This window comes from Chlamydotis macqueenii, chromosome 13, assembly GCF_036417535.1.
Source record: "Chlamydotis macqueenii isolate bChlMac1 chromosome 13, bChlMac1.mat, whole genome shotgun sequence".
Taxonomy (NCBI): domain Eukaryota; kingdom Metazoa; phylum Chordata; class Aves; order Otidiformes; family Otididae; genus Chlamydotis; species Chlamydotis macqueenii.
In genome coordinates, this window is record NC_141568.1 from 13964408 (window position 1) to 13991578 (window position 27171).

Sequence of the window (27171 nt, forward strand, 5' to 3'; positions counted from 1 at the left end):
ACACCTAAGGGAAAGCAGAGATTCTCACCCAAAAGCTGGCAGCAAGGGATGTCAGGAAGCCTTTTTCTTTTTTTAATTGGTAGTTCGTTAGGCTGTAAGCGGGATCAGGTGCTAAAGACTTTTGTTTTCTGGTTTTCATTGTGGTTAGGAAAAAACCTGGATGGATGGATGGATGTTCACATTTGCTGCTGTGTTATGGTGACTGTAGCAATTAAAGCTCTGAGGATGCACGGAGTGCAGCCAACTTGTATCAAGAAGCATCACTTTGAGTGATTTACTGCTGTTTGCAGCGGGTTACTCTTTCCCAAACAAAGTATAACAGGACCAAGCCCTCATCCCTCCATCTCTCACCAGTACCTCTCACCAGATCGTAGATGTCAGAAGTCATTAAAAAACCAGCCAAAGCAAATGTACGTTGTGGTTGCGAAACCGCGTGCATTCAGTACGCACAGTTATCTGGCCTTCGCGTGTGCCGCTGTGGTATCTGTTGTTATTGCTGCGTCAAAAGCAGGTACCACAAAACCAGTTGGATGCACAAAACTCCAGATTCCCGGGGATTTGGTAGATACTCCCCCTGTTTGGGATCTCATCAGGGTCGTGAATTGGGTCAGCGTTCACAAGCCATCGGCTAATCGGGAGGACCGTCCATGCCGGAGGATGGGCTTTCGCAGAGTCCTTTCTTCCCCAGCCACGGCTGAAGGATGCTAAGCTGGCTCTTGTGCAATCACGGAGGCAGCGTGTTTGCGTGGGGGAGAAGGATGAGCTGCCGGAAGGCAATATAAGGCACGCAGTGGGGAGCACGGGAGTGACCCAGGGCCGTGGTGGGTGGAGGAGCATAGAGTGGCCTGGCAATGGTAAGTGCAATGAGAACAAGATGAGATCTTGATGCTAGTGGGACCTCTCAGGACTGTTGCAGCGAGCATGAAGCAAAGTGAGGAATAAACCCTCCTCGTCCAGCGGTCTGGTGGTGACAGCCACTTGGGGTTGGGTGGACGGGGTACGTGATGTGCTACCAGACCAGAGTAGGGCTTTTGGCATTGGCTTTGCCCCGCAGAGCACAGGGATGGCACAGCATCGTTCCAGCCACAGGCACCGGCTGACTCAGCCGCATCTCTGATAAGGAGACTCAGTGTCCAGGGCTCATCCAGCACTGTGCCATTACTTTCCCTAAAGAAACCCATTATCTGTACCAACGGAGGAGATTGACTTAATCTGTGGCTTTGTGGAATTAATTTTAGTTGTGTTCAAGGCTTTGGGGGTTTTTTAATCCCATTGTCTCCTTGTTATGGATATGGATTACTGGAAAAGCAAGGATCCTTTTGCAAATCCCAGCTCTTCAAAAGAGCTGCAGTGGGAAAAGGGAAACTCCTTTCCTCTTTGGGAAGCGTGGACTGATGCCTCAGCTGTGCAGTTTTAGTCAAAGTGCTGTTCTTACTGAAATGTGGCTTTATCACTGTTGGCACATCCCTGCGGGTCTGAGGTCTGGTTTCTCCCACCCCATCTTTCTGGAATAGTCCTAAATTCAGGACAGTATTTGATCCTTGTCTTAGCCTGGCGGGGTGTGGGGGTTGTTGCTGATCTGGCCCTTTGGGATAGGAAATTATTTTGTGCCATTGAACCTAGTGTTTTTGGAGGAAATATAGTACAGAAATTACAGCACCCATGCTTGAGGGTTGGCTCTTTCTGAATGACTGCAAACATCTCCAGCGAGCATGCTAAAAACCTGAATTACCCAGAGCCTGCTTGTTTTTACAGGAAAGGACTGTGAGGTGTTTGCTGCTGGTCTCCGCCCTCTGCCTGGCTGGCTGTGACGGCAACAAGAGTGAGTGTCCCTGTACACTGTCCCTGCTTGGTAACAGATAGGTAGTATGGAAAGGAGAGGTCAAACCCTCACCTGACCCATGTCCGGGTTCCTCATTCAGGGCACTGATGAAGGCTGCTAAGGGGGGATAACAGAGCAGGGCTCAGGGGGGGCAGGAACTGGGGTGCAAGAGCCGGCAAAACAGGCAGAAACTTCAGGCTCTCCAACCCAGCCACAGATGGTATATAACCCGTGGAGATGGGCTGTGACGTGCCACCACTCTCCTTGCTAGCCGGTCGCAGGCTCCATAGCTCTGATCCAGATTAGGGCCATGCTGAGGAGTCACATCCTCCCAGGCAAGCTGAAGTGGCAGGTTCTTTCTCAGATGTGCCTGCTCTGGCTCTAAGTGCTCTCAGCCCTTGTGAGCTGGGCAAAGCTTCATGCCGTGGGGCGAGTTTGCTTTCACATCTCTCGCAGACGAGATATTCTTGCAGTGATTCAGTTTACTTGCCTTTCCTTTGCTGCAGGTGAGCTGGCGAGCCCACATGGCCCGAGGCGAGGGGTTGCCCACCGGCTCAAGAGGAGCCCGGATGCCTGCCTGCCAAACCCATGCCAGTACCAGGGGGACTGCCAGGTGACGGAGGACAGAGCAGTTTGTAGCTGCAAACCGGGCTTCACAGGGGCTTTCTGCCAAGGTAGGGCTGGCGGTGCTGGTGAGCCGTCCCCATTCTGTCCACAGGCACCAGAGGGAAGGGTGGTGGGCACGGTGCGCTGTTGTTACCACTGCTCTCCACTGCAGGCTCCAGGAGCTCCTGGTTTCAGGTGCCCTGTGCCCTGTGTCCTGACTACACATTGGTACAAGACCTAGTCACAGACTGTTTCCCTCCTCCCTAAAAGTCTTGGTTCCTTGTAACAAGGAATTCCTTGGCTGTCAAGAAGCCATGCCGTGGTGTAGCTGTGCCAGGGCAGCAGAGCATGCTGCGGAGCACAGCTGCCTCGCAGTCTCACCATTGGTCTTAGGCAACCAGTACAACTGACTCACATTAACTTCTACCCATTCCCAAAAGTTTGTCTTTTGCCCAGTGTCTCCAAAGAGCCCTATCAGCAACCTCCAACAAGGCAGGGATGAGGGTCTGTTGAGCTCGGTGGGACTGTACCATCCCATAGCTGACTTAGGGCTCCTTCAGGCCTCTTCCTTATCGCTATTGCAGATGGCTTTTTCCCCCAGATGTGGTACTGAAGTTGGCCTGTGAGGAAGAGCACATGAAGATGATGGTGAGAAAGGAGGTGTTTGAACTCTTGAAAATCCCCCAGGAGCTTGTCCACTTGAAGAACCAGGCATGCAAGGTCTCAGAAAGGGAAGAAGAGGGTGAGCTGTTTTTTGCAGCCACTCTCACAGGTGAAAACCACACTGCCTGTGGATCCATAATTCAGGTGAGGATCCAGCAGAACGTCTCTGCATAGCTCTGAAGCCATAAGAGGAGTAGACATACTGAGTGGGGACAGGAAGGGGAAGCCCTGGAGGCCCTCTGAGTGCTGTAAAGTTCTCCTCCTTGGAAGGCTTCCCTGGGGACTGCCAGAAAGCTCTTCTGCCTCCACCAAACCCCTGCTGGCAGCACATCTTGTCTTATTCAGTAGAGCATGGAAGGCTCAGTGTGCTCTTTACTAACTGATGACAGCCCTTGGCTTTCTGGCAGCGTCCTCTGAGCTCTGCAGCCCTGGTTATAGCCCCTTGGTCCCTCACTTGATTCGTGGGTCACAGAGGGTGCAGAGGAACTGGTGCTCCGGCCCTGCGTTGCACAGGAGGACCTTCACCTGTGGTTATTATGCTGACCCCTGCCTACTCCAGTGATGGTTGCCAGTAGCCCCTGTACACGGGGCTTGAGCAAAACCCCCAGCAGACACACGGCAGGCCTGGAGCAGCTACAGCTGAGTTGCACCATCTGAACTGGAGCTTAGAGCTTTGTGTATGGACTTCAACATGATCTGGAGACTTGGTTTCTGTGTCGTTCCAGCAAAACAGCTCCCACGTGTCCTACTCTAACGTCATTGAGTCAGAGCAGGAAGCGCGCAGGGGCGTGATCTCCCGTAGTTTTCAGCTGAAGGTGCATTTCTCCTGTGTCTACGCCTACGAGCAGGTGGTGAAACTGCCCTTTGCTCTCACTGCTGTTGACAAGTGAGTGGTCCCTCTTAACCTTGCTGCTGACATGGTATCTGTGAGCTTGCAGAAAAATAGATGCTTTCAATGAGGTGATCTGCAAAGGCCCCGGGGAGCCACTAGAGAGTTCTGAGAGCAATGCCACATCAGGGTGCCTCCCCTTCTTTTCCCAACATGGTTTTTCAACACAAGATTTGGACCGGTGACAGAGCCAGAGGGGCATGTACAATCTACCTTTCTCCTTTCCTCACTGCTTGAAACTAGCTAGCCAAAATATAAAGGGTGGGAACTGGAAGTTGCCCCCACCAGGCCCCTGTAGAGGTGCAGGTTAGGACCCCCCTGGGTTGCCTTTCTTGTAGCCGTCACGGGCCAGCCAGTCAGTGGCAACCTCTGGAGCTTCTTGCCTCTGTCCACCCATGGCATGGACATACCAACTGGGCAGCAGCTTGGGGCTGGCTCTCACGAGGCTCCACCCAGCACATCCACAGTCTGCGCTGGTGGCCTGACTTGTGCTATGTCCTTCCTGCCTTCTTGTTCTGCCCGTGAGCTCTCCTCCTCTCTTCTCAGGCTGGTGCAGTTTGTGGTCAGAGAAGGACACTTCAACGTCAGCATGAGACTGTACAAGTCCCCCTCCTACCTTCAGCCCTATCACCTGCCGACCGCAGCCATCTCTGTCACGGACACGCTCTATGTCCAGCTGAAGATAGAAGGACAGCACCAGCTCAAGTACTTCCTGCTGAGTGTTGAGGACTGCTGGGCCACACCAAGCGCTGATCCCTACCAGGACGTGCGGCACGAGCTCATTGAGAAGGGGTGAGTGAAGTGCCCCTAGGGCATCTGGTCTCCTTGCACCATGAGCACAATCGCATCTCTTTGCTGGGTGCTAAGGTCCCTGTTGCTCCGGTGTCATTTACCACCTGCTAACTCAGCCATCTTTTCCCAGATGTCCCCATGACGAGACAGTGACATACCTGAACGCTATTGGAGAGAGCACTACCGCCAAGTTCAGCTTCCAGATGTTTCAGTTTGTTGGTTACCCCGAGGTGTTCCTGCACTGCCGTGTCCGACTCTGTCTCCCCAACAGCCCAGAGCCCTGTGCCAAGGTGAGGTCTCCCAGTGGTCTGCACCATGCCCTGGATGGGCAGGGGGACCTCCTTTCTCTTGGCCTGCTGTTTGGAGAAGGGTCTCCGCTGTGGTTTTGGGTCCCTCAGCACAATAAACACCTCCTAGCAGCATGAGCTCACCCCAGCACCCTGAACTAAAGGTACAAGGGCTTCAACCCTCCAGAGAGTTCCTTCCTGTTTTCCCTCTTTCTGTTGGGTATTTGCAGGAGAAGAGGTTTAACATAGAATCATAGAATGGTTTGGGTTGGAAGGGACCTTAAAGATCCAACAGGTCCACATCCTTCTTATGTTGGGGGCTGCAGAGCTGGATGCAGTACTCCAGGTGGGGTCTCACAAGGGCAGAGTGGAGGGGGAGAATCACCTCCCTCGACCTGCTGGCTGCACTTCTGATGCAGCCCAGGGGTGTGGTTGGCTTTCTGGGCTGCAAGCGTGCATTGCCAGCTCATATTTAGCTTCTCATCCACCATTACTTCCAAGTCCTTCTCCTCAAGGCTTCTCTCAATCCATTCTCCACCCAGTCTGTATTTGTGCTTGGAATTGCCCCAACCCCTGTGCAGGACCTTGCACTTGGCCTGGTTGAACTTCTTGAGGTTCTCACGAGCCCACCTCTCCAGCCTGCCAAAGTGCCTCTGGATGGCATCCCTCCCCTCCAGCGTGTCAACGGCACCACACAGCTTGGTGTCATCAGCAAACTTGCTGAGGGTGCACTCAATCCCATTGTCCATGTCGCCGACAAAGATGATAAACAGCGCAGGCTTAAGTCCTTCAGGAACCAGCTCCTCTCACGCTCTGGGGTCTTGCCTGCTCCCAGGCTGCAGCCCCAGCTGTGCCTCTGCCAGGGGGAGACCACCAGGACAGCTTCTGTTGCCTGGAGCGGGCTCCTTCCCTGCGCTCTGGTCTCATCACCCTTCCCTTGGCTTTGTTGACAGCAATGCCCCAGGCACTGGAGAAGCAAGCGGATGCTGGCAGATGACTACAATAAGATTGTCTCCTATGGGCCTATCCATCTACTGGCTGCTCCTTCCTTGGGTGCAGAGACCCACCATTCCAGGACTGACAAACAGGACCCGGGGGGTACGTATGTCCCTCCTGGGAGGGCAGGAGCAGCTCATGGACACTTGCAACTGTCTAGGCAGTGCCAGGTTATTAAAAAGGGCTGCTAAAATCACTGCCCTGCACAGAAGTGTGGAGTCTTTCAGGTGCCATGGCCATGTGCAGTGTGCTTCAGAAGCCAAACCAGCACAGAGGTTAGCTCTGCATGAGCAGCTCCATACCAGGCACAGGTTGGGCTGAACAGGGGAGCTGGGTGGGAAGGGACCAGGAGCCAAGAGGCTGTTGGTGCAGCACCCCAGGCAAGGAAGGCTGAGTTTTCATGCATCAATCCAGCAAGGCAAGCTCCTTCTCAGCACCAGGGCCAATCCAGTGGATCCAAAGAGGTCCAGGACGAGGGCTGGGGCCAAGCGTAGCTCAGACCAGGCATGAATGCCAAGCTAAATGGAGTCCCTGGCCAGTGGGTGTGGGTGAAGGCCCTAGGTGAGGCCAGCTGGGACGACCAAGTCCTGTTAGTGTCCTCAGGGTCCCGAAGCACCCCCAGCTCTGGTGGCTCTTACCCTTCACAGGAGCTGACCTCCCCCAAACCTGCCCCCAGCCAGGAGATGCCATGCCAGGGCTCAGCGCTGGCTTTGGGGACCCAGATGTGTAACCAACCTTTCTCCTCTTTGGCAGCACCCAACCCATGGCTCCCCGGGGCCCTCATCCTGCTGTGTGCACTTGTCCTCACTGTGGCTGCTGCAGCCAGCAGTGTGAGGTGGCGAACGGCGTAGAAAACAGCTGTTTCCAAATAAATCTGGCAGTAGCAGAGGGGCTTTTGCCTGTTTCTTTAGAAGGGGTGTTTGGGAAGGAGGCGATGGTTGGATGCAAACAGTGCTTGAAGGATGAGTCACATCAAAGTGTTTATGTTCCCTGCAGCAGCCCTAGGACCTTCTCATCTCCTCCTGGCCCATACTCTCTAGACTTGAAACATGTACTCTGGGAAATTGGGGTGCAGGAGCAGCTCTGGCACAAAAGCGGGTGAGGGCATGCTCCTGTGCTCTGCGGGATCCAGTAGCAGCAAGTCCTGCCTCTGGGCTTGGCCTAGAGATTGTGGAGAGGAGAGGGAGTAACTAGGCTGTTTTGCGCAGTCTTCCTTATCCAGGGCAGGAGGTTGGTTTTGGCAGGGGTAGACCCCACTGCGCAGAGCAGGGGATCGAGGCGTTTCTAAAATGATCTCATCTGTAGAGAATGAATTTCCAGAAACCTGAAGTGCAGGAGAGGGATGGGAGGTTCCTTCCTCCTGCTTTCCTCCTCCCCAGAGCCTCACCCAGGCGCGGAGGGAGATGGAGGCCCCACACTAGATACCTGCCCACCAAAGCTGCATTTGGTGTGGTTCTGTGCGACGCAGATGCAGCATTAGTGGAGAAAGGGCTGCTCTGTGCGTGCACACACGTGTGTATACACCTGTCCGTACAGATTTCTCCCTTCATTCATGACAGATTTCTCCTTTCATTCATGATGCATAGCCTGCAAGATTTTTGCCCATCGATACATCCTGAGTATAAAGCAAATAACACACAACATTGTAAGCATCAAAGACTAAACCCACAGCGCTCAGGCAGCTGGCAGAGATGAAACACAGATAAGGAGCAGACGAGTGTTCTCCCTGCGGGGTGGCTCTGTGGGTACACTCGACAGAAGCATGGTGTCCTTGCAGAAATTGTTGCTGGCCCCAGAGGATGTCTTGTGGGAGGGATGTCCAGCAGATCCCTGCCCAACAAGCTTGACACCAGTCCATTTGGAAAGGATATATTGCAAAGAAGCTCGTGGGATTTCTTTTTTTTTTTTTGCTAATTCCCAGACCTGAACCTCCTGAACCTGGGCTGGAGCAAGTCAATCCTCCCACCTCCAGCAGCAGGAAAACCCACCACCAGGCTGGTCCAGTACCAAAGGCCATTTCTAGCGAGAAGGGGGGTGGATCCATCCTGGCTGAAGGCAGGGTGTTCATGGCATCACTCCTCGCCCCCACAAGAGCCCCTGGGGAATGAGAGCAGGGGCACTTTGAGACCATGGGGGAGCTGCAGCCTGGAGGGACTTTGGCAGAAGGGACGTCTCCAGAGCTCCTTGCCAGTGGGAACAAAAGAGCCAAAGCCTAGAGACCTGCTAAGGTCAATCATGCCTACTGAAGGGTAAACTGAGGCACGGTAAACTGAGTCCTCATCCTCCGTGGGAAATCTGTATCTGCTGGGATCGAAGCTTGTTCTCAGCGAGTGCACGCCCAGGCTGGGAGGGAGGTCTGGCCAGCTAGTCCTGGGAGACTGTGGGGGTTTTGTCAGGTTTGATGATGTGGGAGAGGGAACCAGTGGTCTCCTTCGTCTTCGGGTAGTAGAGCACGACCAACCAGACGAATATGAAGATTCCTGCAGAGAAAGGAAGGCAGACACTCAGCAGCAGCAGCAGCAGCAGCAGATGGTGGGAAGCATCCTGCTGGGATGCTGCTGGCACTTCCCTGCCACTTCTAAGGGATTCCCCAGCTCGCTCCTGCATGAGCAGGAGGGTCTCTCCATGCTTCAGGTGAGCCATTTGACTGGGACATGCCCTGGGTGAATCATACCCCTGTTCCTCTGCTAAGGAATGGCTTCCCTGCAGGAAAACCACCCCGAGTGGAGTGGGGAGCCATGACCAGCTCCACGCCAGTGGCTGGGCTCTGCTGCTTGACATGCCCCACCAAAAGGAAGGGGATGACAGTGTAGGAAAGGTGCTGGTGCCTTGGGACCTCTGGTCAACCCACTGCCAGGCTGGCTCCTGCCTCCTCCATTTTCCCCACCCGAGCCCAAGGAGCCCATCTTAGAGCTGGTCCTGACCTTGGAGGGAGTTGAGGATGGTGAAGAGGTAGAGCATGGGCGCAGAGGAGGTGCCGTAGGTGAGGAACGCCAGGGTCCAGGTGGCTCCCAGCAGGCAGAAGAGTCCCATCGCCACCAGAACCACCTTCCAGGCCTTGCGGTTCCCCTGCACCACCCCTGTGCCCTGCAGGCAGCAGCTCTTCTGTGTCACCACCCCGAAGATAGCCATGTTGAAGAGGAAGACGAGGGCGAAGTAGCTGCAGTTGGTGATGTAGTGGACCAAGAGATATTTGGAAGTGATCCAGCACCTGAAAAGAGACAAACACAGTGCCTCCAGCGGCTCTGCTAGCCCCGGCATCACCGGTGGAAGCCTCCCCAGGGGGATGTTTTTGGGGATGCAGGGACACCCTCACACTGGTGAGGTTTTCCAAGGCCAGGGTGAAGCAGGGGGGAGAGTTGTGCAGATCTGTTGCCCTTGGGCTGCTCAGCTGAGAGAGAGCCTGGGGAAGCACTAGGTGGGTTTTGGATGTCCCTCCATGGCCTGGAGGCCTGCAGGAGGACTGAGGAGGCTTGGCATGAGAGGAGGTTGTGGTGGTTACCACAGCTGTAGGAAGCCGCTGTGTTGTAATCATAGTTAGGGAAGCAGAAGTGCAATGTAAAGCTGAGCAGGATGAGACCAACCCCCGCCGCTGTGCTGCCGGCAGCACGGAGTTACCGCTCCCCATGCCAAAGGGCCACCTAAGCCCTGTGGGTGGTGGTGTACGCACAGGTGGGCTATGACCTGGTGGTCCATGGTCTGGATGTCGTATTCTCCGTAGCTGCCGATGACTCCTGCCACCCCCACCACGAGAGCAGGGAAGCCTGGAAGAATAAGGGAGACAGGTGGAGGAGGCCAGAAAGGCAAGTGGTGGGTGAGGTGATCGGCTTGGGGTCTCTGGATGTGCTGACCTCAGGGAAGATGGGGCTTAGGGACCACTGAGGTTGCACAAGTGCCAGGAGCACAACGGTTGCTGCTGGGACACATGGAGAGGGAAGGACAGTGCTGAGCGGCAGGGCTCGAGCTGTCCCCTAACCTCTCTGTGGCATCACCTGCTCCGGTGTTGCCCAGGGTGCCCATGGGGGGCTGGCAATGGGGGAATGAAGACCCCAGAGGACCCCAGAGCACATCACCTGCTTGATGAGCAGGAGGCTGGTCGCCAGCAGGATGGAGGGTGCGAGCGGGTGCTGCCCTGAATTTGGTGCACTGAGCTCATATAAGACACTTCCCATCCCTGACCACAGCATCTGGAAGAGCTGCCGGCAGGACAGGGGCTTGCTTGCTCTCTGCCCATCACAGCATCACCCTTTTCCCCCTCCGGTTGTAACCCACTGCCCTCCTCTCCCCTCGGCTCTCGCCCAGGCTGGCAGTGCTCACCCCAGCCCAGCAGGCACAGCTTCGCCAGGTAGTGGTGGATGTAGGTGCCAAGAACCTTGACGAAGAGGAGGTAGAGGTGGCAGCCCTCCAGCGCCATCCAGGTGAAGCAGCAGAGCAGGCAGTAGTGGGTGAGCCCCCCCAGGGCCTTGCAGGTCCCCGGCTGGGTCCGGTCGGCAAGCCCACTGTTGAGCAGGAAGGCCAGGTTGAGGAGGAGCAGGCTGCCCACGAGGTTCATGTGCAGCCCCAGGTTGATGCGGAGGGTCTCCTCGGACCTGAACCTGCACCTGAGTGTCCCCAGAGGGAGGAGAAAAGGCGAGAGTCACAGCCGAGCAGGGCCCCATGCCATATCACAGCAGGTTCATGCAGAGGCACCGGAATTGCCCCACATCTCTCCCAGCCTGACAATTCCCCAGGGAGCTGCTGGCACATCCTACCTTAAGAAGATGCAGAGGGCAATGGTGAAAACTGAGAAAGCCATGGCCACTGCACAGCCAGCGGTGGCAACAGCCATCAAGGTTCGTGCCGTGGACCTGTCCAGAGCTGGGTTCTGCCAAACATGCACACTTTGGATTAGAGCAGCCCTGGACTGACATGGAAAACCTGACTGTAGCTGCAGAGACCCCATGCAAGCCCCTAGTCTGGCCCTCCAGAAGGCCTTTGAGGGGAGTGGGGTGGTGGAGGCGCAGAGGAGATGCTCCCTGGGGTGGGGTGAGGGATGAGTGAAGGCTATGGTTGGACCACTGTGAGCATCCCACTGGGAACCTCCACCAAGAGACAGGATCCCAAGCCTCACTGCTCCAGAGCCTGTGCGAAGCTGGGGGCCATTTCCACCCTGTACCCACTCTGCTGAGCTGTTGCTGCCCTCCTGAGCTGGGGCTGGGCTTGATTTGGGGACCTGAGCTTGCTTGGGAGCAGCTATAACTGTCCCTGTGAGCTACTCGTGACACCCGAGGGGCCACCGCGGCGGGGCGGGCAGCGCGGCTGGGGTATGAGCAGGAGACACGGGGAGTAGGATTGTCACCAGGAGGAGGGTGAAGAAGGTGAGATGGTCGCAGGAGCAGACTGTCCCCTTCTCCCCGGGCTGCGTGACACATCCACTGCTGCTCCAGCCTCCTGCCTGCCCTGCAACAGGCACAGGACGATGGCCATGAGCGCCGGGCACAGCACCCACGCCCGGCCCCACCAAGGACCGTACCTTTGCTGAGATCCCAGAAGACACACTGTGGAGTGACATCCTGCAAGGGAGGAGAGCAGCATCAGCTGACACCATGGTGAGGGGCACCAGAGGAGAGATGGAAGGAGGGCTCGGCTGGCTTACGCGGGGCAGCTGCCCATGAGCAAAGGTGAGCTGCACAGGGTCCCGCAGCCCGGAGATGCTCGTCTCTCCCACTGTGATGCCCACCACGGTGTTGTCCAGGACCTGCCCTGTGTGGTTGACCTCCTGCTTGGGGGCAATGTTGACTGAGATGAGCTGGCACATAGCGAGCACAAGTGGCCGGAGACATGCCAGCAATGCCAGCTCGCACCTTGAACATGCCAAGCTGCTGGACATTGAGGACCGTCACCACCACGCGCGCTGTCTGGCTGCCGAGGGACTGGAATATCTCCCTGGGAAGCTGGATTTTGCCAGCCTTCCCCTTCTCCGTCGTGTTCAGCATCCCAGGGCCCTGTGGCAGAGAACAGCGGTGGGGCTTGCTTGCTGGCAGTGTCACCCCTCAGCTTGGGACCCACCAGCCTTGCTCCAGGCACAAATTCATCCCTTCCCCAGGTGGGTTTTGCTCAGCAACATTGGCAGGAGCCCCAAGGGCAGAAGGGAGAATCTCATCCCCAGCACCCAGCAGTGAAGAGGCAGGTGCCAGGAGAGCCCCAACCACCCCACGGGTCATGGTCCCCTGGGACATCCAGAGAGTGGGAGAGCTGAGGGGTGGGCAGGAGGTGCAAGGTCTCACAAGTTCCTGTAGGCGCTTCCCTCTTAAGCACCATTTCACATCACTCCTTGCCAAAGGATGCTAAAGCTGACGTGGGTCCACTGTGCAACAGTGGAGCAGGGTGGAAGAAGGGCACGCCATGACATACCAAGCCCTGGGGCAGGGGCTGAAGAATGCTTGGGAGGCGTGGGGCCTTCCAAGCAAGAGAGAAGGGCATGGCTTACCTCTGTGGGGGAAAAGGTGACGATGACATCGCGGGTGATGGCCCTGCTGACGTTGAGGAGCAGCACCTTCAGCCCAGCCAGCCTGTTGTGCAGGGCTGACTCTGCCGACTGCAGCAGCCTGTGGGGCAGGAGGGTTGTGGGACTGGGGAACGTGGGGGCCTGAGCCCTCAAAACCCCGCTACAGCCACCCCTGCCCACTACCTGAGCCAGCGCTCCCGCAGGCAGGTGCAAGCAGGGCTGCCGGAGTGCCCCAGCTCCGAGCAGCGCTGGGGCAAGTCAGGGCTGATGGTCCCATTGCTTCGCTCCTCCGACTCCACCATTATGTTGCAGCACCAGTGGTGCTTGTCACCCCGCTCTAAAGCTGGGGGTGAGGGGAACAGGGTGACCGCTGGGCACCGCGGCACTGGGCAGGCGCCGTGGGCAAGGGCAGGGATGGGGGGGACCACTCACTGGCACAGCTCTCCTGTCCCCTGGCAGCGTCTGGAAGAGTACAGACAAACGGGGAGAAAACACCAAAATATAGGGTCAGTCCTCCCTTTGCCCACTGGGGAAGGGGGAGGCAGGAGGATCTGGCAGCTGCCAGGTTGGAAAGGAGCAGCCCTGCGGTTACATGGGCTTCAAAAAGCAACTGGATAGCCGTTGGGGCTGGTGAAGGCAAAGCCACATCACCCCGTGCAGCCCCGCAGGCTGGCTCACCGAAGTGACCCTGGGCTGCTGGTCCGAAGTTTTAAAATAGCCCCCAGCAGCAAACCCCCCACTCCACTCGCCTCTGCCAGCACTTTGCACGCTCCAGGAGGGACCCTTCCCTCTGGCCCAGACACATTTCGGGGTGAAACCCCACCACAGTCTTTGGGTCAACACTTTCCCATGGGAAAGCCTATCCCCCCAAGCCCACGTGTCCCCACCATGCCGGGGGTGCCCGTGTCCCTCTCACCCCCCACTCACCGGGCAGCAGCAGGAGCAGCAGGACAGTGCCCAGGAGCAGGGTCATGCTGCTTTGTGGGGTCTCTTGGCTGCCCCTGGCCATCCCACGAAGCTCTGCTCCCCTCGTTCCGGTGGCTCTGCTCCTCCCCGGGGCTCCCCGTGGGGGTTGCGGCTGCTCCTGAGGCAACGTCCGTGTCTTCATTTCCCTTCTGCAAACCCTTCATGCCTTCCTGTGGGTTGGCAAGAAACCTCGTGCCCCAGCTCACAGCAACGGCGATAACTGTCTGAGCCAGTGGCCCCTTGGCCACTTCCCCCGGTTGACTCAGGGCTTTTTTCTTTCCCCTTTTCCCCCTCATCCTGCCAAATCCTCTGTCGATGGCCCCCACAGCCCAGTGGTATGTTGCAGCATCCCTCTCCAAAACCAGGCATGCCGCTGGGCATCGCTGCAAGGTGCCGGGGATGAAACCCTCTCTTCCCAGGAAGCTGGGCAGAGGGGAATGAGCTGCAAGCAGAGCATCGTCCAGAAGGGAACTGGTGGGATGGATGCGCTTGCAAGTGGCACAGCCAGGAGAGCCACACTCTGCCTGGCCCCACAGCCTCCAAGGGAGGCAATTCCCATCTTGCAAGGCTTCCCTCGTTGGATTCTTGTCCTCCACTGGACTCCCTCTTTGCTGGGAAGTGACGGTCCCCGGAGAATGCAGCAGCTTCCCGAGCCTGGCATCCCCCTCCATCACCCCGACCCCTACAGCACTGGGCTGCCCGTGCTTTGCTGGGAGCACCATTACTGGTCCCAGCTCAGCAGGATCCTACGGGGTGAAACGTCGGGTCCTGCCCCAGGGATGGGACAACCCCAGCCAAGGGACGGATCCCATCGGAGAGCCTGCGAACACGCCCAGCAGAGAGACCCCGGCGAGTCACACTCCGAGCAGGAACAACTTTAATGGGAACAAGCCTGGTGCACAGGCTCACTCGTTAAACTTCTACATCATCCAAAATATACATCCAACAAAATAACAAAAATAGATTATTTCAGCTGCTAGAAGGTGTTGCAGGGGCAGAGTTATTCTGTCTTCACTGGGGAAGGACCCTCTCGGTGACCACAAGCAAGGGCTGAAGATGGGGCCTTTCCCACCCATCATCCCTGGCCTCAGGGTAAGCGGTGGGACATCTGGAGGCACCAGGGACCCTTCCACTTTCTGCAGCCCTCGCTGCCCAGGTGAACATCCCTCCCTCCTGCTCCAAGGATGCCAAGCGGAGGGATGCGCTGCTGCCTGGCCAGATGAGGCAGGGTGGGAAAATTAGGGAGGGGGCCAGCAGAAGTGAGGGACTCGGGGCGGGCAGCCCCGCTGCGGGTCCCTGGGCTCCTAGCAGCCCTACGAGGCAGGTGCAGTAGCAAAGCGGACGGCATTGGTCCTTCTCACAGCCGTCCTTCGCACGGGGTGCCCCAGCACGGCATGGCGTGGCCATCGTGGGGCTCAGCCAAGGTGACTCTGGCTGCTGTTGGGCTGCAGTTTGACGCTGTCAGAGCTGCTCTGCAAGTCAGGAGACTTTCTCGCCTGCAGCACCATGGTCCAGTACCAGATGAAGATGAGGAAACCTGTGAGAGGAGAGAGGAAGGGTGAGTAAACCCCCTCTAAGGACCAAGAGCAACTGAGAGCGAGCCAGCCAGCCTACCGGGGATGGGTCCTTTTGTACCCCATCACCACCCCACCAATACCCCATCAAAGCCCCAGTGGCTCACGGCAGAGCCCAGCATCCCAGGCTCACCTTGGAGGGAGTTGATGATAGTGAAGATGTAGAGGGAGGCGAGGCGGAAGACACCAGAGGTGAAGGAGAAGAAAACCAGTGCCCAGGGGATGCCCAACAGGATGCTCAGCCCAAAGAGGGCTAGGACGTGCTTGAGCTTATGGCCTTTCTTGTTCTGCCGGAGGATCTCCCGGACCATGGCCCCCAGCATGACCAAGTTAAAGAGGAACACCAGGCTGAAGAAACCCAGGTTCACAACGTTATGGATCAGGGGGCTCGTGATCCAGCATCTGGAGGGAGAGGAAAGGGCAGAGGGTTATGCTGTGTCATCCCACAGGGACATGAGTTGGAGGGGTTGGGGGAAGCATGAAGGTGTGGTGTAAACCGTAAGCACCCAGCTTAGTTAAACAGGGAGAGGGGATCTCCCACCACCACCCTGCACAAAGCCCCAGAAAGCCACAGGTGGGCTAAGGAAAGCCTGTAGGACACGGTGAAGGTTTAGCCAGTTGACTTTATCTAAGACCAGGGACCAGGCAACCCATTTCCTATGACTTACATGGTTGCGTTGGTGGATTTGCCACCAACGGATTCATAGACGGGAATGGAGAAGGGGCCGTAGTTCGTCCAGCTGGTCAGGAAGATCAGTGTCACGCAGAAGAAGGGGAGTCCTAGGTGTTAAGAACAGGATGAAGCATCCACTATAGTCCCTGGCCCTCGGACCTTCTGGAAGGACTTGTTTCCCCTTTCTCCCCGTACAGAGTACAAACCAACGTCCTCCCTCCCAAGGGGGAACTGAGGATGTAGCATGCAACAGGGACGCCTGGTATAAGCCTCAGCCCAAGAGTGAGCTGTGCTGCACCATCTCCAGCCATGGGTCTCCCAGGGCTGTGGAATTTTAGGCCACAAAAGATAATGAGATCTTCCTACCGCAGCCTCCTGCCCAAAGCATGGCAGAGATGAGTGGGTGCTTCCTGCATCCAGCCCATCTCTTTGGGCTGTCCTGGATGCTTCTTTCAGAAAGAGAGCATCCCATTACTATTTAAAGACCCCAAGCAGTGGCTCTCACATGCCTCCCTTGCTGGGCGACCCCCAGGGTGACCCACCCTTGCTCTTGCACCAGCTTCTGCTCTCAGCCACCGAGTCTCCTTCTCCACAGAACCTCTCAACAGAGAGACCCCTCTGCTCTCAGACATCTGCTCCCCTACAGCTACATCTGCATCCCCATCCAAGCACCCTATACAGTAGGAAAGACCCACCCACACGCCCCTCTACTCCGTTGCCCCTGCTCTCAGGGTACCTCTGCCTCCCCCATGCTCACCCCAGCCCACCAGGCAGAGCTTGAGAAGGAAGTGGTCATGGTAGGCATTGAAGACTTCGATCACAAGCCGGTAGAGGTTGTAGCCCTCGATGCCCATCCAGGTGAGGCAGCTCAGGAGGGAGAAGTGCAGGAACAGCCCCCCGGCTCTGCAGATCGCCTCACTGCTGCTGGAAGCCAAGTGCTCGGAGACAAGGAAGGTGATGTCCAGGAGGAAGATGGCACCCAGCAGGTTCATGTGGATGCGCATGCTCATGATCTGGTCTCGCTGCTTGCTTCTGGAGAAGTGAGGAGGGGGACCTCACCACTGTACCTAGTCAGCATCCTTGGTGTCCCACAACATCCCACAGCTCCACATGGGGCAACTCACCCCCGCCAGTAGAGCCAGGAGATGCTCTGGTGGTGTCAGGGGTGGAGAGCCTAACCCCCCAGGTGGGACCACCCATTACATGTGCAAATTTAGGTCCCTGCAGCTGACCCTGCATTTCAAGTCTAGGCCATGGTGGGTAGGGAGCAACATCATTTCAGCTCTGAGGCATCCATGTAGTATCAGTGACATGACTCAGGAGAAGATATTAGTGTTCTCCACTGGGCTGTTGAAAAGATCTTTGCAGGCTTCTGCTTGCCAGATCCACAACAACCACCAAGCTGATTTTCCAAAATAATTGAAAACAGCCAGTGTTTTCGAGCACCCTGCAGGAGACCTGACCAAGGAGGTGGTTTCTGGAGAGGAGAACTCTGCTTTCTTCAAGCATGTCTCCCTTCATCATGCTTCTAGCAGGCCACCAACTGTGTGTGGAGAACTTGTGCCCACCCAGGTGCAGCAGCAATGGACAGGACACAGATGGGGAGTGTAGGGTGACCTGTCAGACTGTACCTGAAGTAGAGGAAGAAGATGGTGCAAATGGATGCCAAAGCTGAGATCAGGCAGCCGATGTAGGTTATGATACTTAGGTAATCCCTGTGTATGTAGGAGATTTCTGGGGAGGATACCTGAGGAGAAGGATGAATGAGAGACAGTGAGGAAAAACAGCTGGTGAGAACAATGCAGAGAGCTGCAGGAAGGCACTACCCACCATCAGCACGGCAAAGTAGGTGAGGTGGTTGCATCTGCAGTCTGTCTGGCTGCCCCTCATCGCTGTTGTACAACCGTAGCTGTCCCAGCTCCCAGAGTTGGCTGCACAAGAGAAAGGGAGAGCATCTGATGAGCAGCAGGAACATTTGCTTTGGGTCTGGGGATCTGGGGCAAGGTGTCCATGGCCGGGGGGAGGACAAAAGTGGAGGTCCCAGCTTGTCCCATGCCAAGCACACACACACTCAGATAGCACCCTCAGCATCAAGACTCATCTGTAGGGAGGGAGAAAGCTCTTAGGTATAGAGGGGAAAACCTGAAATCAACCTTGTGGGAAAGGTTTACGGAGCTGGAGTGAGGAAGGGAGGTGCAGAGCGACTTTCACTCCTACCAGCAGGTCAGCGGTACCCTGCAAAGGCAGCGCCTAGCTTCACATCAAAGTGCAGGAGCACTCACCAGTGGGGTCCTCCTGCCAGAAGACACACAGTGCAGTCACGTTCCTCTGCAATGACAAAACCACGGGCCCTGATCAGGATGCAGCGGTGGATTTGTTACCTGGCCAGCACATTTGATAGGGGAGAACATGGGGCAGGAGGCGAGATGGTCTCAGGAGACAAATCATCCCATATCATGGCAGCAGGCTCCAGGCAGAGACCATTCTCTTGGCAGCTCATGGAGCAGATATTTCCTCCTAGATCCCCTTTTTCAAACAAGGGGTTCAGCTTTGAGCAGGTGCCTGACAGGGCCATGAATGAGCCAAAGGATTGTTAACACCAAGTGTCCCCCAGCCTGGGAGATTGTGCTGGAGGCGGGTACAGATTGTTGCAACCAGATTGTTGCTGGAGGCAAAGCAGCATCTCCTGGACCAGAGCAGGCAGCACCACCACCAGCACACAGTGAAGCCAGGATCACGATACAGCCCCAGAAGACATTGCAGTCCCTGTACAGGCAGGCCAAGGGCATAGACCTGCTGGATTGTGACCGCTCTCTAAGCTGGCAGAGCCTGAGCCCTCCTTGTCCCTCCATTCCTGGTGGGACCAGGTCTGATGAGGCTGTTTCCCCACCTACCGGCAGCTGGTTGTGGAAGAAAGTGAGGACCACTGGATCAGAGAGGTCAGCCACCACTGTGTCCACCAGGGAGATGCCAATCACCTTGTCACCCAGGATGTGGCTGCTGTTTTCATCCTGCGGGAGAAGAGGAGGCGATGGCAGCATGGGAAGGGATTGCTGCTGGGCACGAAGCAGATGAGAATCCTCAGGAAGGAAGTCCCATGCCTCTTTCCCTATCAAGCTTCTAGAGCATCTTTGAAGCATCTTCTCAGAGCGAGCACTGGCACCCTAATCCGGGTGGCATCCCTGCTGCCCTGTACCACTGGAGCCCCTGGCATGGTGGGGTGTTACCTGGAACATCGTCTGGCTGTTGATGTCCATGAGGAGCACCCTGTGCTCCACCACCTCCTCCCTCTCCTTTGCCATCATGAACAGGCTGCTCGGCAGGTCCACCGTGAACCCGTGGAGCTCTCCACTTTCCTGCAAGGAGAAACTCATCAGGAGAGCGGTTGGGAAAGGATGCTGCTGGACCAAGACCAGCAGGGCAGGCAGCCCAGGACCCACCTCTCTTTGGGAAGCAAAGGCCAGGTGCCGAGGAGCCTGAGTGGGCTGGACCCTCAGGACAGTTGCGTGCACGGTGGCCTTCCCGAAGGTCTGGTTCTGCCCTTCGAGCTCCACCTCAGCCAGCATCTTCTCCAGCTCCCCGAGTTTGCTGTCAAGGAACGGGTGCAGTGAGCAGGATGCAGTGGGTACCACACCAGCGGCAGTGGGAACAGCACAAGCCAGGAACTCACCGCCGAAGCATCCGCTGTTCCGTGGCTCCTGTGGCCGGCGCCGGGGGCTGGGCAATGAGGCTGTCCAACGTGGTGAGCTGCTCCTCCACATCTTGCTCCCAGATGGGCGTGCTCTCTGGAGAGGTTGACAGGCACACGAAAGGAAACACCATGAGATCCATGGGCAAAGCCGGCTCCCCTCTGCCCCGAACCAACTGGGCACAGCCCTGGTGGGAGCAGAAAGCAGAGGGCTTCAAGGTGACCCCAAGCCCAGAGAGCTGATGGCAACCTCAAGGCTTCTCCTGCCGCCTGGAGCTCAGCTCCCACCAAGGCTGTTAGAAACAGCCTGTTAGAACCCAGGCTGGCTGAGGCTAGCTAGGTGCCTAGCAGATGGCAGCCTCAAAAACCTCTGCAAAGCCCACGATTTCCCAGGATTTTATGGGGCAAAAGGCTTGAAAATGTCCATCTTAATCTTTAGGGAGCCTGGGTACCAAGGGCTGCTCCTGGGCTGCTTCAAGAAAACCTATGTCCCCTTCCATCACCCTTCAGCTGTGTCTTCACATCATCACGCTGTAGCACGTACTGGGACACCACCAATGCTCTGCTGTTGGCTAGAGAATGGGCTGGGGATAAAACGAACCCTTTACTTCATTAAAATAACAGTGAGTTGTCTTTACCAGGGAAGGAGTATTCAGATGCACTGTCAAGGGAGGTGTTCTTCCCGCCCTTTGTGAAGTAGGACACGTTGAAGATGGAGGTGCTGGTTCTTTCAGTCTTCTGACTCTCCTTCCCTTGGGTGATGCTGTTGGACAGGTCCCTACCCAGGAGGAAGCTTTGCTTCCCATACGCCAGCCTGAGGGTTGTGTTGGCCTTGAACCAGTAGATGCAGAAGCGGTACCTGCCCAAAGAAGGGGGCAAGCTGTACTTGTAGTAAGAGTTTCTCCTGCTTGGCATAAAGGGCCTTTTTATTATCAGCGCCTGGGCCGTGTTCTCGATGGAGAGGTTGGCGGGGCTGTGCGCATAGATGACGGAGCTGTTCTGGGTCTGGTTTCGGTCACCACAGAAGCGGAAGTCCTCTTCCTGGTGGCCGCTGGCTCCCACCCCTGCATTGCACAAGTGCACGGAGACACCAGTTCAGGCAGAGGGACAGCCACCCCCGGCAAACACCGCACCCCTGTGGCAGCCGTCGCATGCGGCACGCTGGGTTCTCTGCTCCAAACATGCCGACCCCATCCCGGATGGGCTGCATGATATTGGCCATCGCCCCAATGTCCCCATGGCCATGCTGGGACGGTTTGCCAGGACTCCTGGAGCAGCAGGGCCTCCTGTCTTTTGGGGCTGCCCTCACCCAGGTGCCATGACCCATGTCGGCAGGGACCAACACAGGAGCTCTCTATCCCCGGAGGGGACAGATGGAGACCATCTCCTTTCCCTGCCCCAGAGACCCCACCAGAGGAATGGCAGCCCACAAGACATTTCGCCTCTGTGGAAGCTGTGGCTGCAAACGCCCCTTGGTGCCCTCCCAGCCAATTTTGGGGGGCTGCCAATTACTTCCAGCAGTCCAAACCTGGCCCACCAGCTCAGGGCAGGTCATGGCTACAGCAACCTACCTTGGAGAGGGGAAAGAAGGAGCAGAAGGAGGGCCATCATCCCGGGCAGCTCTCTGCTTTGGCTTGGCCTCCGAGGAGAAAGCAGAGCCTGGAAGAGTACAAAGGAAAGGGGCCACGTGAGTATTTGGATATTGCCTGTACCATGGGGTCAGGGGATGGAGAGCAAAGGCTGTGCCGGTGGGATACTGGCCAGTGTCACAGCCAGCTCCCCAGTGCCTCTGCCACCGGGAAGGAGCCACGAGCACTGGGCACCTCGCCTGGCTGCGGGGCTGGAATGATGGGGGAGGCCGGCAGCTGGGTCCCCGGGTTCTCATGGAGGGGGTGCCCCACTGCCCCGGCACAGGCATCAACCGCCAATCATTTGGCATGGGAGGGGTCTCCTCTTCCGCTCCCTGCTTCACAACTCGGTTTGGACCTTGGCTTCTTATCGTGAGCGGTAGGAACAGAAGGAAACGGCGGTTTCCTAATTTGCTAGCTCTAAAACTATTTTCTCAGGTGCTTTCAGCCCCTGCAGAATAGCTGAGGAACTGGGCCCGTTGCAAAAGAAATGGGCTCTCCTGGGCTCATCCCAATGCCGATGCAGCAACCACGGCTTCCAAAACCCCTTCTGCCCCTCGCGACCAGCCAGGCAGCGTCCTCAGCATCCCCTTTCCCCATCCCTTCATCCTGCACTTGGCTCCACCACACTATTCTTTGTCTTTATATGCAGCCGGGGCTCCTGTGACCTGCACCCAGGCCAGTGCTGAGCACCCTAGGGTGCTGCTGCACCCACGCGCCCCAGCCAGCCACAGCCTTCGCACCCGCAGCCCTGCCCATCATGCTTTCTGCCTTCCTCGCACCACAAACGCCGCCTCTGACCCTGCTGAGCTGCACCCAGCTGCGCCTCCTCCTCACCCTGCTGTCACCGCAGTGATGGGTGGGAGGTGGGACCCATCGTGCTGGAGGTCCAGCAACCAGCGGGAGCCCCCCCAGGGCAAGACAGCACCAGGGAGGGCTGCAGGACCAGCTGGCAGAGCCGAATGCTTGCCAGTGCCCAAGGCCAAATCGTCACCCGGCTTGCCATCGCTGCATCCCACTCCTGTGCCGCTCTCAAAGCTTCTTCCTCAAAACCCACCAAGTGGCCAAATCCTGTTTCGTTTGCTGCAAGCAGGTGCCAGGGCACCCACCAGCACCACCTGCAAAGGCTCGTGAGCTCTCCCAGGCATCCAAGGGTCGCCAGATGGGAAGGCTGGGGGAAAACCACTCGCTTGAAAACTCAAGTGTCCTCATTAGCAGGTTTCTCCCACCAGCGTGGGTTTCATCCGGCGGTTTCTCCAGCCAGCACAGATCCAAGGCACATCCTGTGCCGGCGCGTCACCGCAGGCACAGCCCGCTCACCGTCCCTCCCCGTCTGCTTCTTACAGCAATTTATCAGTAGAAGACAGGGGCTTCGGGTTGTTAATTAACCTGCTGCCATGGGTATAATTGAGTGTGGAGCTAACGAGGTTTCCTGGTGAGGGCTGGGAGGGTGCAGCACAGGCACAGCTTGGCAGCAGTACCTGGATATGGATGGGTCCACGCCAGTGCCTTGCCGCACACTTGGGAATCACGTGTGTATCTGAAAAGCATGGATCCGGGGTGGCAAAATGCCGGTGGCGATGGGAAACACCTGGATCGCTTAAAAGCAATGGAGCAGCAGGCGAATGCCAACCATGACGTGATGGTGCTGAGCCAGTGTGCCGGGAAAGCATCCCCTCTGGATGGGGAATGCCGAATCCCAACAAGGCTTTGGCCCATCCCACTGCACTGGCTCCACTGGGGTTTTATTGGGGTGGCGGAAGGACAGGATCAGCCCCTTTCAGCCGTTACTCAACCGGGACCAGAAATCCCTGCGGGGATGTGGGTGGGGGAGCTGGTATTTCCCCTCCAAGCCCTATATGGTCCTGCTCGCCCCGACGCCAATTGCTGTTTCCTGAACCGAACAATAGCGAGAGAAATTCCCCCGAAAATGGTTACGCAGCGGGAAAACATGGTTCCCATCCGTGCCAGTGATAAGAAGCACCAGAGAGAGCCAGATACACCAAGCCCACACCGGGGCTGGATCCTGCCCCATCATCTTCCTATCCCCTTGGTACCCAGGGTCGGCGATGCCGTGCGTCCCCACTGCCACCAGCGCATCTCCCCAGTGTCATCCATTTTCAAAAGCCCCGTGCTGTCACAGTGACCAAGTAGAGATCCCCTTCGGCACCAACCCCACCTGTGCTCCATCATCCCCGAGGCAAGATGGCTTTACCCACTGAGCTCCTCCGAGAACAATAACACATAGAAAAACTCTTGCTCTGGCCCCAAAATCAGCCAGATGATGTAAAACAAGGCGGCAGGCACATCGCGGGGGCTGTGCAGTCTGGAGCAGGCTCCCTCGCTGCTGGCACGGAGCAAGGCTCAGCACCAGGCATCACACTGTATCCTCCCATTGCCATTAAAAGAACACACCGCTCTCAGTAAGAAAAGCCGAGGAATAATATTGCAGCCTCTAAACCTGTAGGCAAATGGGAAAAAAAAACCACACACACAAAAAAAAGCCTAGTGTTTACTGCCACCTTACTGCTCTCTGGGTGACTTGGCAGCAGGTATTTAAGCTTTTGGAGGCAGCACACAGCTTTTGGACGTGACGTTTTTCCCGAGGAGAAGGGAAGATGCTCTGACGCCTCAGACAAACACCGGAAACTGGGAGATCCAGGGGCTTTTATCCCTGTTTTCCTTCCAAGTTCATTAAGAAAATGCACCAATGCTCTGTTCCTGGAGATACTAACAAGCTCATCACTCACAGCCTGTTATCCAGGCGAGGACTTAGGAACCAGATGGGGAAACTGAGGCATGGAGAGGCAAGCCAGGATGGCCTCCTCGAGATGCAGAACAGCTTTGCACCACCAGCCCCCATCGTAGGGATCAAAGACAATGCACCCTGGGGCTGGAGCTGCCCAAGGAGGTGGGGACCCCAGCAGAGACCTCCTGCAGAGAGGATGCCCCAGCATCGGCCACCCGGATGCTTCACAAAGTGCCCTTGTCCTTGGCCAGTGGCCCGTGTGCACAGGGGCCAGCCCGCACGTTATTCACGGCATCGGCATGTGAGCCTTTCCCGTCATCAGTGGGCGGCAAGGTCCGACCCGGTGCATTTGTTAATGCCCGAGGAGCCGAGCGGCAGCTGCACCACGCTGGCAGCCCGGCTGTGCCAAACCTGTGCCACGGGGACAGGGCGCAGCGGTTCGGCTTTTCACGAGTCGTGGGGTTGCACACAACAAACAGCGAGCTGAGTTTTACCAAGAGGACAAAACCGGACCTGATAAAGATTTCCACGGGAGCAGCACAGCTCCCTGCCAGATCCGTCCTTCACCAGCCACTGGAACTATCTCTTCCCAAGCAGGCGTGGGGAGAGCCAAGGGGCGGCTGGCACAGGCAGACCGCCGGTGTCTAAAGCTCTTGAAATGGAGGTTTTGCTGAAAGCTTCTTATATTGTTCAAATTTTTTTTTTAATTCCATTTCCTAAAAAACACCACAGCCAGAAATATTGCAGCAAAGCAAACCAGTGCTTCCTCCAGCGCCTGGGCAACGCGGCACCTGGGTCCACGGCATGCAAAGCCTGCAGCTTCGGCAGGGGCTGCAAACGGTCTGCGAAGGACCAGGTACACCTGCGGCAAACAGAGGGCTGCCGTGAAATGGGAACAAAGCGGAGCAGGTTGTCCTCCCTCAGCACCCCATGTCATGTCACTGGCCTCGGCAGGTACAGATGGCTGTCCTTACGGCATGCACCCACCGTTCAGCCTTTGACGGGAGCAACTCCTTGGCCTCCTCCTGTGGCTTGGCTTGTACCTTCCCTCCACCCAAAACACCCCACTGGGTTTTAAATGGCTTCCAAAACACCCCAGCCCCTCCCAGGTCTTGTCCCCCTCCATGTGAGCAAGGTTCCCATCATCAGCTCATGCCGTGGGTGCCGGGGAAGGGAGGTTCAGGGCAATGCAGAGCAGCCCAGGACCACCCCAAATCAGGCTCCCAGGCATTTGGCAAGGAAAGCAGCCAACCTGGAGCCCGGTGAGGGTGAACCCAGTGCTGGCAGGCTTTCCCAGCTGCAGAAAAGCCAAGCACAGCTGGGGCGAAGGCTGCAGCACCCTAGGAGCCAGGTAAGAGGCCATGGGTCCCCCCTGGTTCCCTGCCAAACCCCAGCTGTTGGTGAGCTGATGGGAAAGGAGTTGGCGGGTGGGAGCACTCCCGAAAAACAGGCGCCAGCAGGCTGCTGCTCAGCTGGTACCACTGGGTGCTGGCGCGCTGGGAGCCACCCGGCCAGCTGTCCGCAAACCCCGCAGCACCGCGTCCCTCCAACACCCACGGGTGCCACTGCAAGGTGCAGGGACGGCCAGCCCTGGGGGTCCCCATCCCAGCAGCACGCAGTTGCTTGCAAACCTGTTGTGCTGCGAATAGCAGCCCTCGGGCTGCCGGATTAAGATCTGGACTGCAACCAAGTATGCAGCATTTTTAGGACTTGGCTTAATTCACGTGGGAGCCGCAAACCCAGCAAGGGGCACAGCAAAACCCACCATGGCTGCAGTTCCACGCTTAAAAGATTTGCCCCCCACACAGCTCCGAAACACTCCTGGCTCCCCGCTGGCGGTGGAGTTTGGAGGGGGTTACTGCAGCCCTCAGACCGTGAAACCAACTTTGGCTGCCTTCCCTCCTCAACAGCCATTCCAACTCGCTGCCAGGAGGTTATTCCAGGAGACTTCATTTCAATTCTCCAGCTGGCTTTGCTGGGTTTTACTGGTCCATCTGGAGGGGCAGTTCAAGCAGCTCAGGAGCAGGGAGCACCTACAGCATCCCGCATCCCGCCGCAGCGTGCCGGGACCGGCAGCAGCAAGCTGAGATGTCACGGGAGGAATCCCCCCAACAGGCATTTTTAGGGGAGGGAGATCACCCTGTCGAGACACGCCGGCGATCTCCCGGGGATGCTGCGCCCTTCGCCAAGCGGGAGGAGGAGGAGGAATGAGGCTGGTGGTTCCCCCGGGGTGGGACGCCATGGCCACACGCAGGGCCTGGCCCGGCGACGGGGGCTTCGTGGGGCTCAGCTGTGCCGCCGGGAGCAGCTGGTCCCGGGCGGCTCAGAGGGCTTCGTGGCTCCGCATCCTGGGAATTCCGCCTGGCTCCGGGACAGAGGCGAGCGCGAGCCCCATTTAGCAGGGATGGAGGCTTCACCAGACATTTTGTGCCTTGGCCCGGAGCAGAGACCCCCGGTCTCTGCCCAGATGGTCGCACCCACGGGAAGGCAAAATGTCCCCGTCCCTACTGGAGCAAGGCGCAGCCCAAAGCCCCCCGTCGATTCGCCCTTCCCTCCAGGCTGCTCCCTGCCCCGCCGGCCAACCTAGCATCCCGGGGTGCTGCCCAGTGGCACCAGTCCCAGCCGCGCAGAGCCCCGGTGCCCCCCCAATCCTGGTGACTGCCAGCGTGTGACAGATGCCCACCCCACTCGCTCCCCCCGCACCGAGGACCCCGCAGCATCCCCTCCCAGTGTCCCCAGTAAGGACGTGCCACGCAGCCTCCCGTATTTTGGGACCCCGAAAGCAAACACCGGACCCCCCCCCCCAGCTCCTCTTCCTCCCCCCGCCCGGCTCAGCCGCTTCCCGTCGCCCCAGTTACCGGTGTCCGGCTGGGCTCGGCTGGGCTCGGCTCGGCTCGGCGCGGTACAGCCGGACAAACAGCCCCTCCCCTCCCCGCCCCGTTCCCCCGGCAGCCGGTGACTCAGCGGGGCGGGACCGGCATCGGTCGCGCCTCACCGACCCCCTCCGAGACCCCTCCGGGGTCTGCGGGGCCACCAAACCTCAGTCACGGCACCTGTCCGGCTCAGCCCGACTCTGTGCACTGAGCACCGGGCTGCATCACCGGCACCGGCACCGGCACCGGGATGGGCTGGGAGAGCACGGCGGGGGCCAGCCGGGAGCCGGGGGTGCCCCCATCCCATCGCCCCCCAGCTCAGGGCTGGCAGCGGGGGCGGGGGGAGGGAAGGAGCTGGGCGGCCGGCAGGCTGCACGCCTGGCTGCCAACGGGATTAAAACATAACAATTAATGGGATTAAAAAATAACAGAGTCCCGGTGAACTCTATCCTGCTCCCCGCAGGAAACCGGGGAGGAG

At 57.6% G+C, this 27171-nt stretch overlaps 3 protein-coding genes across 4 annotated transcripts; 1 reads left to right on the plus strand and 2 right to left on the minus strand.

The window, feature by feature from the left end:
• The first annotated feature begins 830 nt into the window (after window positions 1-830).
• On the plus strand, window positions 831-7476 carry LOC104487350 (uromodulin). Its single transcript, XM_010130275.2, has 10 exons — window positions 831-854; window positions 1756-1822; window positions 2329-2496; window positions 3030-3235; window positions 3817-3977; window positions 4527-4772; window positions 4903-5062; window positions 6013-6157; window positions 6809-6885; window positions 7447-7476. Exons 1-10 carry the CDS (start codon window positions 852-854, stop codon window positions 7474-7476), a joined length of 1263 nt encoding a protein of 420 aa, XP_010128577.2. The 5' UTR covers window positions 831-851.
• A 139-nt stretch (window positions 7477-7615) lies between these two features.
• ADGRG3 (adhesion G protein-coupled receptor G3) lies at window positions 7616-13565 on the minus strand. Of its 2 annotated transcripts, XM_086758122.1 has the most exons (13): window positions 13470-13565; window positions 12975-13004; window positions 12726-12885; window positions 12525-12642; window positions 11899-12039; window positions 11691-11813; window positions 11568-11607; window positions 11394-11494; window positions 10807-10919; window positions 10373-10656; window positions 9726-9819; window positions 8980-9266; window positions 7616-8535 (listed from the first exon to the last, which is right to left on the minus strand). In XM_086758122.1, exons 1-13 carry the CDS (start codon window positions 13549-13551, stop codon window positions 8420-8422), a joined length of 1689 nt encoding a protein of 562 aa, XP_086614248.1. In that variant the 5' UTR covers window positions 13552-13565; the 3' UTR covers window positions 7616-8419. The 2 variants fall into 2 exon arrangements, with proteins under 2 accessions (XP_086614248.1, XP_086614247.1); XM_086758121.1 differs by having other exon boundaries at window positions 11394-11607.
• An 803-nt stretch (window positions 13566-14368) lies between these two features.
• Window positions 14369-26889, minus strand: ADGRG1 (adhesion G protein-coupled receptor G1). Its single transcript, XM_086758255.1, has 14 exons — window positions 26679-26889; window positions 21015-21102; window positions 20082-20507; window positions 19426-19540; window positions 19196-19343; window positions 18983-19111; window positions 18650-18766; window positions 18038-18083; window positions 17586-17686; window positions 17387-17502; window positions 16513-16787; window positions 15751-15862; window positions 15216-15484; window positions 14369-15045 (listed from the first exon to the last, which is right to left on the minus strand). The coding sequence occupies exons 2-14, from the start codon at window positions 21052-21054 to the stop codon at window positions 14924-14926; spliced, it is 2016 nt and encodes a 671-aa protein (XP_086614381.1). The 5' UTR covers window positions 21055-21102; window positions 26679-26889; the 3' UTR covers window positions 14369-14923.
• Window positions 26890-27171: the final 282 nt, after the last annotated feature.